This window comes from Corylus avellana, chromosome 6 (genome assembly GCF_965113065.1).
Source record: "Corylus avellana chromosome 6, dhCorAvel1.hap1.2, whole genome shotgun sequence".
Taxonomy (NCBI): domain Eukaryota; kingdom Viridiplantae; phylum Streptophyta; class Magnoliopsida; order Fagales; family Betulaceae; genus Corylus; species Corylus avellana.
The window spans coordinates 16,904,064-16,920,346 of record NC_142495.1 but is presented as its reverse complement, the minus strand read 5'-3'; the positions used below and the strand labels follow the sequence as shown (position 1 = coordinate 16,920,346).

Genomic DNA, 16,283 nt, shown 5'->3' with positions numbered 1-16,283 from the left:
CTCCATCTCTCAAAATTCATTGAAATTCCTATTAGAATGAACAACCATGGGATATTTCTTTTCCTTCTTTTCTCTTTTTTTTTTTTTTTTTTTTTGGTCAGGTTGTGCAATGTTTGGTTCCTTTAAGCTTTCTAACTGACCCTTATAGCGAGTGTTAAGCCAGTGACTCTCAAACCAGATGGTTTTAGGCATTAGGTGTAGAGACACCCCTAAGGACCTACTAACTCGAGTCAAAAAGGCTACAAAACCAAACTAACCATGACATTGATCAAATCATTTTGCACCTTTTGATGTGAACACTCAATGCTTTGAGGCAAGAGGTCCAGTTACTCAGTGAAAAGCTCATCAATGATCATTTATTTCATACATTTTTTTTTTCTTTTTCTTTTTTTTTTTTCACAATATATATGCCACAGTGTCATCTAATAAGTCATCCAATTTTATCCCAGATGTAGAAACACACATATCAGACCTCATGTTATACTCCACAAATTATGTGCTAATGTGCTTGTGTGATCAGATCAAACATGTGATTTTTTCAATTGTCCTCAACAAGTAACCAAACTAACAGATTCACTCATCAGATCATGTGTTCAAAATTTTAAGCTCACTAATGAATTCAAGCCACAATTCTTTTAGATCAACTTAAAATTTTAGGGAAAACATGAACATGCATAATTTTTTTTTTTTTTAAACAAACAAACACACAAACAAATAACTTGAAATTGGGACAAAGTGTGTGAACAATCATGTGTGCCCATACCCCCAAACTTAAATGACACATTGTCCCCAATGTGTCTAAGTAAAGGAAAGAGTGTACCCGGGAGATGGTCGACATCGTCTTGGAAAGCATGGCTCATAGCACACCCCCAAACTTGAAGTGAAGCACACTTGTCCCTGCAAAATGGGAAAACACAAAAACAAGTAAAAAGGAACAAGACTAAAGATAAATAAATAAAAAATTTAACTTAAAACACACTTAAACAAAACAAAATAAAAGGATAGACTATGGGATGCCTCTCATGAGCGCTAAGTTTTACGTCTTCAGCCAGACGGTGGTCCCATCTCAGTGCTGTCCAGAAGTAGATGCTCTAGATGGGGGTGGTAAATGGCTAAGTATGGACCGCATCAATTCTTCTAAGGCAGCTAATCGTTGATCCATCAATTCTTTATCTTCCCGAGCTTCCCTTCTTTGATCAACCAATTCTCTTCGAAGGCCCGCCATCTCTTCACTAAGGGAGCAATACTGGGCGGCTTGAAAAGTGATTGGGGCCTCATCCTCCTCTGCTGTTGCCAGCTAAGCTGCTGGTTCATCTTTGGCCATGGGCTCGGCCTCACTCTCTTCTTCACCAGCTACTGGTGCTGGGAGTCCCGGGGCATATGGGAGCAGCTCTTGTTCATTAGCAAATGCCAAATATTGGAGTAGTAGTGACTGGCTCATCAGCTGCGGTGCCCTTGATGCCCTTTTTCCGAAGAATGTACATGATTAGGTATGGGAAAGGCAACCCCCATGAGTGAGTGGACTCCGCTCCTCCAATGTGCACTCCATTTTAGAATTTGTGAATTTGGTTCCAAATAATGTCAGGAATGGAGTACAAGGCATCCTTGTGGAAGGCATAGAGGGTTTGGAGAAATTGATCATGCCTCTGAGTTTTGTGTCCCAATGGGAAAGCATTGCGGTGCAATATGGAGTCCACAAACCGAAGCCTTTGAGGTAGCTTGGATCGGCTGTCGGCATTATGGTGGGCATCAGTATATTGCCCCTGGCACATGTCCTCAATGATTTTCGCCACGTAGAAGCGGGGCGGTTGCTCGGCAAGCTATCCTGTTTCTGGAGGGTGCTCATCATTGCATTGGAGTGCTGTTGCAATGTCGGCCCTTGTCACGTCAATAGCTTGGCCTTGCACCTTTGAAGAGAGAGTGGCCAATCTGTTGTAGTCATGGGAGAGGTTGGCATAGAATTCAATTACCAACTTTCGGTAGGCAGTGGAGGTGACCGGCTTGAAAAGTTTCTTGAGCCCCCTTCGCTTGAACTTGGCGACCGCCCATTGAGTCACCTCAAGATTTTTGAAGTCTTTGCGAATGGTGAAGGTGGTCTCAAACAGCATCTCCCACTCTTCAAAGGTGGGCGGGGGACAAATAGCTTGGGCCTCGGACCCCTGAGAGGATGAAGCTCTCGTTCTTGTCATTGTGAGCTTGAGTGGGGACTTTTATCGAACAAGTGATGTGCACTTCTGATGACCACGGTAGCAAAGTTCAACAACAAATGCCCAAAAACCCCCTACAAAACAACCACCCAACACTGAGAGACAATGTGGGTGGATAAACACCCACACTATGCGAAAAATTTATAAGAAAAGTGAAGTTTGGGGGGGTGTCGGAGTTGAGGTGTTGATAGGAATGGTTAAGGGGTTATGTGGTTATGTGGTGGAAAAAATGGTGGTACGGTGGCCGAAGAGGTGAACTGTGTAGTGGCTGTGTGATAAAAGTGGTGAAAAATGGTGGAGAAATAGAAGGAGGACGAGTGTGCCGAAGGTGGGTGATTGGAGAGTTGTACGGCGCAGGGAAGAAAAAGATGTGGGGTAAGGGGGAAAGTGACCTAAAGTAGATCACGTGGTGTGCTGTCCAAGTGTGCTCGATCACACACATGGTGTGCTCAATCGTATTCGGCCAAGGGTGTGCGTGTGTGGGTGATATGTGCTCGATCGTACCCAAGGTGCATTCGATCGCACTAACAGAATGTTTAAGGCCAACATTCAGTTCCTATGCTCGATCGCATACTTGTTGAGATCGATCGTAGTAACAGAATGTTAAAATTTTTTCTTTTCTTTTTTTTTTTTCCGAATGCATAATGTACAACAATGAAAAAGAAACACAAAAGGATAAGTGAGATACATGTAAAGTGAAGAAATTGATATGATGAAAAATAAGAGAAAAAAAAGTGTACCACCTTCAGTGGCCTCAGTACTACTATTTTGAGTAGATGTGCTTGAGCTCCAGTACTGCTCAAATGCCTCTACTAGTAGCTTCAGTGCTACTGGTGTGGAGAGCTGCACTTGAGTTCCACATAATGTGGTTCAAGTGCCCTTGGTGGTGCAGGGACAGGACTTTCTTGATAAGATAACAATTTCAGTTCCACATAGGACACCTTCTTGATATGCTTTCTATGATAATGGTCATTGGGTCTTTTCTTGTGGAGCTTGTTATCCTCAATTGCTTCATATCTCACTTCGTCCCATTCATCCAGCTGTAGCTTTCTTTTGGTACTTGGGTATGGTGGACTGGCTTGAAGAGGTTGCTTTGCTCCATTGATATCCTCAGCAACATATGCATAGACTGGCCCTGTGTCCTGACTTGTGAACTTATGAGTGAGGGTGGCCTCCAATGGATCTTTCTGTGGGTCCTGCAAAATTGGCTCACTAACACCTTGGATCATGCATGCATCAAAACACTCCAAATCATCATGTGGTAATTTCATTGCATCAAATATTTTAAATTCTGTTGTCTCACCACTCACCTTCATATTTACTGTACCCTTTTTCATACCTATTGTAATATCAGCAGTTCTCATAAAGGGTCTTCCTAAGATGATAGGCAAGGGTGATGGCATAAGAGATTCTTCCACATCTAACACAATGAAGTTAGCAAGTAAAATAAATGTACTTACCTTTACCAACACATCCTCAAGTATACCTCTTGGCCTTTTTATGCTTCCGTCTGCCAATTGCAAGGTGACTGAGGTTGGTTGAAGCTCCACCAAACCCAACTTTTCATAAACCATGTAAGGCAGCAAATTGACCCCTGCTCCCAGATCTAGCAATGCATGCTTAAAAAGGTGGTCTCCTATCCTGCATGGAATGGTAAAACTCCCCGGATCTGTTAGCTTGGGTGGTAATTTTCTCAACAAACCTACACTTACCTCTTCTGTTAGGGCCACAGTCTCATGCTTCTGAAATCTCCTTTTGTTAATGCAACAATCCTTTAAAAATTTTGCATAAGAAGGAATCTGTTTAATTGCATCTAACAAGGGAATATTGATTTCTACCTTCCGCAAAGTCTCAAAGATATCCATAAGTTGCTTTTCTTTCTTTGGTTTGACTAACCTTTGAGGAAAAGGGGGTGCATTTACCTTCTCCATTTTGTTTAACTTAGAAGTTGATGGTTCAACTGGAGTTGCTTGAGGTGGCTCTCCAGTGCCAATGACCTTGCCATTCTTGAGAATTGTGACTACTTTCAGCTGCTGGTGACTCCCTGGGTTAGGTATTGTTTGGGCTGGAAATTCTCCTTGCTTCCTCTCACTCAGCTCCTTTGCCATCTGCCCCATTTGTATTTCCAGTCTTTGAATAGCTTGATCAGTCTTTGTATTGAACTATTTTTGATCAGCCGTGAATTGCTGTTGTAAAGTCACCAAGTTGTGTATCATATTCTCCAGTTGGCTCAACTTTGACTCTTAAGTTCGTTGGCTTACTTGTTGGGGCCCCTTCTGCTGTCCTTGATTTTTACTCCAAGAGAAATTGGGATGGTTGCGCCATTCTGGATTGTAAGTGTTGGAGTACGGATTGTTCTTGTGGGGGTAATTGTTTTGTCCCATATAATTCACCTCTTCTTGCTCTTCAAATGGAGATAAAGAACACATCTCAGTAGTGTGATCTAGATGGGAACAAATAGCACATACCTGGATTGGTGTGTCCTGTTGCAAAGGTGAGATTTTCTGAGCAGTCATGGCCTTGACAATCATGTCCAACTTCTTTTCCACAGCTGCCATCTGATTGGGAGATTCCCCATTGAAGTTCACTTCATACATGCCCTTGCTTCATACATGCCCTTGCTCTTGGCTCCTCTCCTTCCTCTAGAGCAGAATTGTTGAGAATGCTCACTTAATGTCTCAAACAGCTCCATTGTTTCCTCACTACTCTTCTCCATAAGTGCTCCTCCACAAGCTGAATCAACCATCCCTTTGTTAGTATCATCTAAACCTTCATAGAAATGTACCTGATCGTCTTGAGGGATGTTGTGATGTGGGCACTTTAGAAGCAATGAATTGAAGTGATCCCATGCCTTAAAGAACATATCTCCATCTTTTTGTTGGAACATTTGAAGTTCCCTTTTAAGTTGTCTTGTCTTTTGAGCTGGGAAAAACTCCTTCAGAAACTTCGTGGCTCATTCTTCCCAAGTATGGATAGAATCTGCAGGCAAAGAATTATACCACACTTTAGCATTATCTTTCAAAGAGAAAGGAAAGAAAACTAACCTGAGTCTCTCTGGAGTTAGGCCTTGGACATGCTGCAACTTGCATAAATCAAAGAATTCTTTAAGATGCAAGTTGGGATCCTCAGTAGCTGTGCCTCTGAAGTGAGCCAATACATTAAAGATTTGAGGAGAAATATAATAGCTGCCTTCCACCTCCGGTTGATATGCTATGCATGAGGGTTGATGGAGGTTTGCTGGAATAAATGCTTGCTTCATCGGTCTCTGCACCGGTGGTGGATTTGCCTCTAGTGGTCTTGGCCCAATTGGATTCTCCTGCAAATCTTCCATCTCAATTTCTTCTTCTTCTTCTTTGCCTCTAGGTCATTGTCGAATTGTCCGCTCAATTTAAGGATCGAGTGGAATAACAGTTGAATCTTGAGATCAACGACCTTGCATCAATTGAATTTCAGCTTCAGTGCTGCTGGTCTGGATGCTCCCTGGAACTGCGCTCGATTGAAGGTTGGTGCGTTCGATCACACTCTACTGACGTTCAATCAGAATCACAGAATGCTAATCCGCAACCTGAAATTGAAAATAGAAAAAAAATAAATAAATAAAGAATCAACAGAAAATATTTTTGATAAAAAAAAAAGAAAATAAAATTGAAAATTGAAAATTAAAATAACACAATAAAGGAAAGTAATTTTAAACAAAATTCACCGCAATCCCCGGCAACGGCGCCAAAAAAGCTTGTTGTTCACAATTACCTACCGAAATTAATATGCAAATAAATGGATGTTTTACCCGCAAGTGCACGAGGTCAACACGGTAGTATAGTGTGCAAATAAGGGGTCATTCCCACAAGGATTGCTGAATCTTGTTTAAAATCAATTCCCAAAGTAAAATAAAACAAGAGATTAGATTTAAGTTGATAATGATAAAAAGGTAGGGCTTTGATATCCACCATTAATTATATTTAGCTAATATATCAATATGCCAATGTTTTGATCATGTTATGAATATCTAATGTTTGTCAACCTAAGGGCACTGGTGTCTACTCCTTAAGCTATTGATTTTCTTAAGCAACGAATTAGGCATGTGTATCTACTCTAATTCTTTTCTTTCTTAAAGGATTTAGCATGGGTGTCTACTAAGTTGTTCTTTCAGAAAGCATAAAATTGTGGAAATCGACAAACACATGAGGCTTAGGGCATGGGTGTCTACTCCCGGTTCCCCATGTTGATTAACCCAAGAATCCGATGTCGATATTTTTCGTTACTTATGTTAAACCCAAGACTCAGTCATTCAAATTGATTTAACTAACTAGTCCATACCACATGCACATGTTGATCAGGCACACACATATGAGGAATTCATGAAATCAGGAATTAATCAATTTAGATATCACAACAAGATCATCACAAGGGCGCCAATATTGAATATCAACTAAACATAACTAGGGCTTCAATCTAGCCCTACTAATTAAATTAGTTACGCATGAAGTTGATGTTAAACATCTTCATAAAATAAAAGAAAAGAAAAGGAAAGAATAAACCCAAAACTTGAACTTGAAGAGCTCCAATTCTTCTCCTTCCCAAAGCCTCCCTATTCTAAAGGCTTAAGGATCTATTTATAGGCTTTAGAAGTTCTTGACAAACTAGTAAACCTAGGAATTTTCGTAGGGTTGTAAACCTATTACAATTGGGAGTTGAAAAACCCTAATATAGAAATACTAGCATTCTGGCCGCAGCTTTGATGTGTCTCCTGCGCACGGGTGCGATCGATCGCAACCCATGTGCGCTCAATCGCACGTCTGCGATCGAGCCTCTTCTGTTGTGCGCTCGATCGCTCGTGGCCGCTTCATGCTTTGTCTTCTCTGGTACTGTGCTCGATCGCAGGTTCCCTGCGATCGATCACAGTGTTAGGGGCTCCAACTTTTCCTATTTTCTCTCTTTGAGCCCAAATCTTCTAGTTTAACTTCATTTTCTTCCAAAAGCCTACAAAAGTATGGAAAACACAAGAAGGAATTAAAATGGCCTAATTAACTAAAACTGAAGGATTAAAACATATAAGTTAAGGGCTGAAAATATGAATATTTTAGCACTTAACATTATTTTAGTAGGAGGGTGACACATGTCGTTCTTGAACCCGCCGAGCTCTGGCATAGCTCTTGGACTCGTGTCCCACCAAGTGAGCGGCAATGGTTAAGAGCTCGTGTTTTGGTGAGTTGTAATGTTTGAGGTTATGTTATTTACTACATATAATATAAAATGCTAAGACTATTGTTATTTATAATACACAGCCGGGTAAGTGGACTTTAGACGAGAATCTGGCTAACCACATTGGATCTATTGAGTTGGCTTTATCAAATAGTTATAGAACACTTCGTCATAGTTTTCATTGTCATTTTCTTAAATTTGGTGGTGATAAAGACTCAACAATCGCGAAGACAAAAGTTCCAAAGCTTATCTCACAACCCATGTGGCTTAAGATATGCGAGTCATTTGATCCCCCTCTTCAGTTTATTTCTTCCTGTTCTTCTTTCTTTTTGTGTACTTATAAAAAAAATAATAATAAATAAATAAATAAATTATTTGTTCTTCACTTTGACCTCTCACACATCAAACTCTATTTCTTTGATGTTGTCGCCCTAAACGCAGACGTCCCACCTGGAATTCATCGACACTTTTGTAATTTGTATCAACGCCAAAATATGTTTCCCCTCACATCATCATCTTCATCCTCCCAAGCAACAAGAAGATTTGTACAAGTTGGGCGTAATCGCGCTACTTTGAAAAGGGTGGGATCGGATGATGATGGGTTCAGCATTAATCGCGCTGCACAAGTGGGACGCCCAACTTGTACAAATCTTCTCTTGTTGCTTGGGAGGATGAAGATGATGATGTGGGGGGAAACATGTTTTGGCATTGATACAAATTACAAAAGTGTCGATGAATTCCAGGTGGGACGTCAGCGTTTAGGGTGACGGCATTAAAGAAATAGAGTTTGACGCGTGAGAGGTCAAAGTGAAGAACAAATAATTTATTTATTTATTATTATTATTATTTTTTATAAGTACACAGAAAGAAAGAAGAACAGGAAGAAATAAACTGAAGAGGGGGATCTTTCCCACTAACATGGTCAGCACCTTCACAAGTCACCGTGGGTTCCATTCTTTTCGCTGTATTTTGTGGTTTATTTTTAACCACAAAGTCTTATCTCTTTTTACTTTACTTCTCAGTGAAGTATTTTGGTACTTTAGTTTATCACCTGGATGGCCCTCAACTCTGAGCTTCTTACAGCAAATCAAGTTTGCATATTTTATCCCAACACCGTGACTCTTTGTGGCCTGTGCATGCTTGAAGAAGAAAGTGCCGAACATCTCTGTTTTTAGTGGTGAAGCACTTGACCGACTACCATTTATTACAAGCCTTGTTGTCATTGAGAAAAGAGTGAAAGGCATCAGCTCTGTGTGAGGGTAGAAAAAAAAGAAGAGTTTTTTCTCACTTGTTTATCTGTTCGGTGGCTTAGAATTGGAGGTCTCTAATGTATTTTCATTTTCTATATGACTGGATTCCTGCTATTTGCAAATCTTGTAAGGTATTTGGCATTCAACCACTGCCATCACAACTGCATCTGCATTTATGCAACTGAATTGGTAATAATAACTCTATGATGCATTTCAGTGCAAAAATAAAAATCTTAAACTTTAATTGCCATTCATGCATTTTAACAAACACTTTCATACAACACTTCTTTGTAAAAAAAAAAAGTTTCTCTCAAATCCTCTTCCGGTAAATTTCTCTCAATACAAACAACCATTGTATAAAATCATCCCCACACTTCCCCCGCAGCCATGATTCTGGTTCTTGCTTTGTCACAATGGCAAATCCATATCTAAATCTAATCACAAAATCTCAAAAATTATCATAGAAACCATATGTGAGATGAGTTGACGTCGATTCCTCCTTCAAATTGGTCAAATCTGAAAAGTCGGCAGATGAAGACGTTCAGGACGTGAGGCTTGTTCCTAATACTTGAGTTGAGGGGCTTGGGTCTAAGATACACACCAGTGGACAGGACACTAGGGAGATTGCCATTGGTGCAAGGATTCTGCAAATTCCCACGCTGTTTCTTTGCAAGTTTTTTTGGTGCGATAGGGGAGGGAGAGGTGGAGACATGAGGGAGACTAGACGTGAGGGAGAAAATAAATTTTAGATGGAAGTTTTTGGAGTTAATGATAGTTTGTGGACATTAGGGTACTAAAAACATCATCTGAGAAGCACATGTTTGAGGACACATGTCAACTTTAGAGATTATTCCTCCAACCTACTTTGGAGGAAAACTTTGTCCCATTCTTATTACTTTAAAATCATCTGATTACAATGAACAACTTAAGAAGTCAATCTAGCCATAATATCGCTCTCTTTCTAAACCATTTAATTTAGCAACTTATTCCCAATATCAAAAGCTTAGAAACATTTACAACAATCACTCTAATTATATGACATATTAGCACCTAAACCCAATAAGCACCAACTTCTATGGATCCCATAATAATTTATGGTCAATTAACACTCTAAATATAATTAACCCATCCAAATAGCAATCTTAGTGTTCAGACACTAAAAGCCCCAAATTTAATTTCAACTACAAAAATTAGGGTTTATGCCCATATTTCCACAATTAATAAAATTGGAGTTTTAATCCATTAATCTAACAACCTAGAGCTTGAATAATGCATAACAATCCACTATACACGAAAGCCCCCACATTAATTTTAGGAATTTAACTTTATACTAAAAATACCATAAAAGATATAAAAGTATTACCTTGGAGAGTTCTCATTTTATTTTATTTATTTATTTCTTTCTTCTTCCTCCTCTTTCTTTCTCTTCTTTCTTTTCTTTCTTTGTCTTTCCTTTCTTTTCTTTTCTCCTCTTCTTGGCAGCAAGCTGCCCTTTCCTCACGCAAACTCTCTCACGCATGAGAGTTTGTTCTCACACTTGTGAGAATTGAGAGGAATTGGTCCTCTTGAGAGCTTGCCACATGTGGGACATTTGTCCCACATGCACTCATGACTCAACTTCTGCTACACACAAGACAAGTGTCTAGTATTTCTTAAGAGAATAACACCTTAGCACCCAAGTGTCCACCAAGAAAGCAAGGGAAACATGCAGAGTAACAGTTGTAACTTTAGGTGTCAGTCAAATGGATTTTTAGGCATGCAATGCTTACATCTTAGAACTTCGGTGTCTTGGCATGAACCTATCAAGATATAGTCATAAAACTTTATAATTAATCCTCAACAAATATAAATCTTTTGACTACCACATACCTAAAAATCGTGGCCTACTAGGATCATTAACCTATCTAATTAATTTCCCAAATCGCAGGTACCTTAACTACTTGACAGCTTGACCTATTAAACTTGGAAAAATCATAACTATTTCAATTTAACTCCAAATGATACAAAATTTGGCTTGAAATTTTCCTCATTCAAAGACTCACAACATATCCAAAAATCATAGCAACCCATAACTTTTTGGTACCTCAAAAGTCCCCCGAAATTCGGTGCCTCTGTTTGACTAAAATTCCTGTTTTGACACTTGCATCTTCTAAAAATAATAACTCCTTCTACAAGCGTCCAAAAATCATAAACCACTTTTAAAATATTCCTTTCTCATCATTCTATAAGGTCTTAAAATAGATTTGTTTAAGGTCACTCATTGAATTTTTGGCGTCCAAAACAATGTGACTTTTCTTTCAATAACCCACTAAATTTCTAACTAGCAATTTTTCATATTCTTTCACATTAAGTCTATTTACCTAACTCCATATAAATCTTAACAAAATTGCAAATCCTCCTTATCCTTGATATTAAAATTACCTTTATTCTAGGTATAAATTTCAGGGTATTATAACAAGCTTGTCCACAAACATTTCAAGGGTAAGCCTGCCCTCCCCTCGGGTATGGTCTACAAGCAGCATCTTGGTAATTGTAGTCGGAGGATGCCCCTTCAAACCCTTGGACAGCAACCTAATAAAAGGTGAATTCCTCCTAGAGTGCCTTCTAAGTGGTTGTCCTCGATACACGGGTCCCTGATTCTCGGACCCAATAGGAGGAGAGGAGGGATTGACCCCGAGATAGGAACATCACCTGCTGGCTCAGAATTCTCGTCAGGATCAATAGCCGACTTTTCTAATGCCCGAGGCCATATGCGCAAAGGAGTCACTTGCAGAGGAGCTGTTTCCTTCAAAGGAAGCGATTCGGGCGGATTGATCTGAAGACGAGGTTCCCCGAAAGACACGGAAATAGAATCAGACTTGACAGACGACACCAAGCTCAAAAGTTCCAGGGATTTATCAACCCGCGCTTTCTTTAAAGGCTCCTCCAGTGGGGCCTTACCCTTGTCCGCCTTCCTCTTTGGCACAGGGGGGTTGGCCTTGGCAACCGAAGCAGGTGACACAGTACCCCGGACTTGGGGACGTGCAAAAGGCTTAGAAGCAGAAGCAGAACCCCTTAGAGCAGAAGCCTTAACTACAGCCAATTTATCTGAAGGATTGACAATTTTGTGTGCTCAGGTCTTCTTGCTTTGAACCCGAGCCGGTGATTTTTGAACCACCTTGTCAAAGGAAGGAACCGGCTTCTTAGGATTCCCCCGACGATCCCAAAAAACCTTATCTGCCAGGATTTGATAACCTAACTGCTCCCGAAGAGCGGAATCAGTAACAATGACGCTGAAAGTCATCCGAGCTTCATTCTCCGGAAGTTAAGAGAAAGCCAAGATGCGATCAACCCGACTTTGCTACTCCAAGCTCAATTTAGGACACTCCTCCCCTCCCAAAAGAAAGGGATTCAAGAAAAAAAAAAAAAATTATATGAAATAAAAATTTGAAGGGAGAGAAAAGTCGGAAACACTCACAATCCTCCATAGAAGCGCCCCCCCCCCCCCCCCCTGTGTCAAGGAACGGTGTGCTCCAACAGCAAAGCTTCCAATGGGGATGCTTCCCGGTCGTCGGAAATATAAAAGAATAGCTCCGACTAATGCTTATTGTTAGAATAACCAGTACCTATCTCAATAAATTGGTTCTTCCCACGGACCATGAAAGTCACCATCTCGGTGTTGGGGTATATATGAGTACTGTATATGTTGAAGAACTCTGGGATTGACATTGTCTCCCTGGGGAAAACAGGGAGACAATAGAAACATAGCCAGAAAGTATCACCATCCGTTAGGCATCAACTGCCCGGGGGCTAATCCCAAAAAAGATAGCATTTCCCTCATAATTGGGGAAAAAGACAAATGAATTCCTGCCCGAAACATGCATTCATAAACACATATATCTCCGGGACCACTGATCATTCCAGTGGAGTCATTGGGAAAATGTAATGAAATTGAAGGAGGAATCTTGTAGTTGTGTCGAAGTACCTTTTCATCAGAAGACGAAAACCAAGACCTTTGTTGACAGGGAAAATCCAAGTGTAAAGAAGGCTTCGCATTGGAGGGAGACGCTCCAATGAACGAGCGAACCCTAGCAGCTATGCCTAAGCTGAGGGTGCCTATGATATCCATCCCATTAACAGACGCAACAAAGGTTACCATTCAGCGTCCAACACCTGTTTCGAAAGCCCACGCGCTCGGACACGACTCACTTAGGAAGAAACACGTGGAGGGGGCAGCGGCACATTTATGAGCACATGGACAAAGGATTTGAAAGGATGAAGATCAAACCTAACCGCCTAGTATCCTGGACGTACAGTTGTCGGGTTCCACAAATGGTTAAAACGCCAAGAATAACGACTCCAACAAGTCAAGTAAGGAAAATCATCTAAAGAATTCGCCATTATGAAGAAAAAGGAAGAAAATGAGTATTAGAATTCCATTCTCTCAGATTCTCGATAGAAGGAATTCAAGGGGTAACTGTTACACATACTCTTGGGACTAAGGCCCATGGGCCCCAGGCATAGTGATTTAAGGGAAAAGGCCCAAAGTATTGTGATAGGCCCATCGTGATAAAGCCCAAAGCCTCGGTAAAAGATCAATTGACCTGCAATTTCAGCTATGCTGAGAATGCTCGTCCAAGACCAGCACAATCGGGAACGCTCAATGTAAACGGACATGAATTAAACCATCCAATTGGTTACGCGTCATTCACGAACTCACATTGATGACTCGGACAGTTACGCACCAGACAAGGGATGTGCATTAAAGATACAGTTACAAATTACTCGTAACGGCCAAGGAACAGAAATATTAACTCCTCCATCCACTATGCCCAGATCCCAGATCCTCCGCCCCATCTACAATTCTACCTATAAAAGGACACAAACATCAGGAAGATAGGTACATGATTCATTCTCACTAGACACAATACAAAACTCAGAAAGAAAATGCTAAATTTAGCATCGAAGGAGGATTCACCAGAAACACCCCAGTGTATTCTCTTAACCAAGGAGGAGTAGCGCCCAAAATTACAGTTCTACCCCTTGGGTTCACCAAAATGGAAACTGTGTTAACAATAAATATTTAATATTTGATTACATACCTAAAACTTGTTGAAAACGAGAATTTTTTTACAAAAATAAGGTTGAACGATATAATTCTCTTTTTTAAAAATAAAAATAAAAAATAATAGTTTCTAGCATCTCTCTCTCTCTCTCTCTCTCTCTCTCTTATAATATAAAAATATTGTGTTATGTCCAAGTGATTTTTTATTATTATTATTATTATTTATTTTTTATTTTTTTTTATACGTTGTGCATTTGTCGTTTATGCTATAATCCCAACACCGACAAAGCCGAGTAGAGTTCTTTGCAAGCTAAAGCCCAAGGTCTCTTCCTTTAAGAACTGACTTGGAAACCCCATTAGAGTGTGTGGTGTAATGCTTAGTGGGCACTTTGTAATAGAATAGGCTTGGCAGTTGGCACCCCTGAAAGAGTGCTTGGTGCACGAAAAGACCAAGGAAGAGTGGTAACTGGTAAGGGGGCTATGACCATCGTCACTTTGTAAGGGAGTTGCTTGGCACCCCTGAGCGAGTGATTGGAGCCGACAAATACCGAGAGAGTACTAGGCATCCAACGAAGCCCAAAAGTGTACTTTGTCGGTTAAAAGACCAACTTCACTTCCTAATGAAATTGGCTTAGCACCCTCAAGAGTGTCTGGTGCCTCATAAAAACCAAAAGAGTGCTCAAAAACCCGGGAGAATGCTAGGGGACTTAAGACCAACATCACTTTGTAAGGGAACTCTTGGCACCCTGAGAGAGTGCATCGTGCCCAAAGAAAATGGACAAAGTACCCATATACCAGGGAGAGCGCTCGGCATTTGATGAAGCCCGAAAGAGTGCTCAGCAGGCTAAGACCATATGAAATCGGCACCTAAGAAAAGTTTTTTTAAAAAAATTATCAACTTACTTTTGGCTTTGTGACTAAACATTAATTAACCCATGGGAAAACATGGGTTAGTTAATCCCCTCTTAATGTAGTTACTTTTGTTGCTTATCTTTTCTTCTTTTTGTTGTTTCATTTTTCTATCTTTCTGCTAATACGTAGTACCCATTCTTTATTCTTTGTTCTTTAGATCACTCAGCGTCCAGTACATTTAGTACCCAGTAAAAAAACACAAGCATCAAAGTGTGTATCCAAGCTCTAAAGCCTTCCAGCAATATACTGCTCTTTAAGATCCCGTAATGCTTGTCGAATTGAATCTTCATCTTGGTTGGAATACTTCAAAGATATCAGTCGTTGAGCAACATAGTAAGCCATCTGGATTGGGTGATTCTGCAGGTACTTTCCTTCCATCCTCTTCATTTCCTAGAAAGTAAAAATCATTTTAACAGGTCATGAAGAAGATGATGCAGGAGAATCAGTAGCTATGTTGTTAAATACTGAATTAATAGCAGTGGAATATATTGACATAAAAGATTAGAACAAAAATGACAAGAATCATACATAATATTTGATGAATTGTTTGGGAATAAGATTAGTACAAGAATGAAAAGATTTAGATATAATATTTGAAAGTTTATTTCTTTGTTTACAAAAATTTTATGGTCTCCAAGTTTAGGAATATTTTTATATTTTTATATTTTATTTTTCTCTGAGCAAAATGCTCGGATAATACTCAAAACCTAACCTATATAAAGGCATCTAGTATGTGTTGTTTTTCAATTCAGTTTTGGAGGGATTTCAATTTCAATCACTTTTAACAAAGCTAAAACATGTAAATATGCTTTAAAAACCATTTGAGTGGAACACTAAGAAGAAGGTTCCTCAGAGTCCTTTAAAGCCAATATTAACCAAATATTTCCATACTTGACTGAAAAATATGAGCAACTTTGCATATAAGTATTTTTCTTTCGATACATGCAGCACGCACCAAAACATCCTGTGATTTAGACTAAACATTCAGTGTGCTTGAGCCCTAGACCCTGGACCCGTGAATCCGTGACCCCGGGACCTCAATTTTGGCACCGATATAATTACTATGTTATGATAATAAGTAATATGGGATATTGTACATCAACATTATCTATTTCCGTTAAGAGTTCGAGTGTGTAACACTATGGTGCAATATGTTTATGGCAATAGGTTTCTATTTCTCAAGTCTAGTTATTGTAAGAGTTTATCTCCAAGTCTAGGTGTAAACAAAGAGTTTATCTTCAACTAGGAGTTATCTCCAAAGAGTTGTAGGAGTTTATCTCCAATTCTATGTCGTCGTAATTTTTTTATTTAAAGGGGTGAGTGATAAATAAAACTAAGCAGAAAATTATCCTCAAACCTTGTGTTTGTCAAAAGGTCTAGGTTCTCTTTACAAATCTAAAGATTTAGGTTCCCTCACAACCTATAGTATTGCCAAGATGAGGCCTTGTTAGTGATGAGGAGGAGGAGGAATAAGAAAATTCAAACATATATCCTAACCTCGTTGCAAAGGAAAATATGACAAAGGAGGAGATGACAAAAAAATATATCTGGGCAAATTCGTCATATGAAGATGGTAAGAGGCAAACTAGCCTCTGAGCTTCCACTTTGATAACCCCCTTAGTTATTATTATCCCAATTTAGTCCCTCGAGTTGTGAGGGTTGGTGGTC

At 39.8% G+C, this 16,283-nt stretch overlaps 2 protein-coding genes across 6 annotated transcripts in view; both read right to left on the bottom strand.

Annotated features, from left to right (window-relative positions):
• Window positions 1-878: 878 nt before the first annotated feature.
• On the bottom strand, window positions 879-12,026 carry LOC148584953 (uncharacterized). Of its 4 annotated transcripts, none has more exons than XR_015912707.1 (3): window positions 10,023-12,026; window positions 2,951-5,772; window positions 879-897 (listed from the first exon to the last, which is right to left on the bottom strand). XR_015912707.1 is itself a non-coding variant. In XM_088517752.1 (3 exons), the coding sequence occupies exon 3, from the start codon at window positions 4,322-4,324 to the stop codon at window positions 3,035-3,037; it is 1,290 nt and encodes a 429-aa protein (XP_088373878.1). In that variant the 5' UTR covers window positions 4,325-4,393; window positions 4,469-5,772; window positions 10,023-12,026; the 3' UTR covers window positions 953-3,034. The 4 variants fall into 4 exon arrangements, 2 of the variants coding, with proteins under 2 accessions (XP_088373878.1, XP_088373877.1); XM_088517752.1 differs by lacking the exon at window positions 879-897 and having other exon boundaries at window positions 953-4,393; window positions 4,469-5,772; XM_088517751.1 differs by lacking the exon at window positions 879-897 and having other exon boundaries at window positions 953-5,772.
• A 2,701-nt stretch (window positions 12,027-14,727) lies between these two features.
• MSH4 (MUTS-like protein 4) overlaps window positions 14,728-16,283 on the bottom strand; it is a 46,404-nt gene continuing 44,848 nt past the window's right edge. For both annotated transcript variants that reach the window (XM_088517114.1, XM_059600689.2), the window contains exon 24: window positions 14,728-15,005. In XM_088517114.1, coding sequence (XP_088373240.1) covers window positions 14,841-15,005 — 165 coding nt within the window. In that variant the 3' untranslated portion in view covers window positions 14,728-14,840. The remainder of the gene's footprint in view (window positions 15,006-16,283) is intronic.

Excerpts from the sequence above, each read along its gene's own strand:
- LOC148584953 (XM_088517751.1), bottom strand. The coding sequence starts at position 4,324 with ATGGGGCAGATGGCAAAGGAGCTGAGTGAGAGGAAGCAAGGAGAATTT.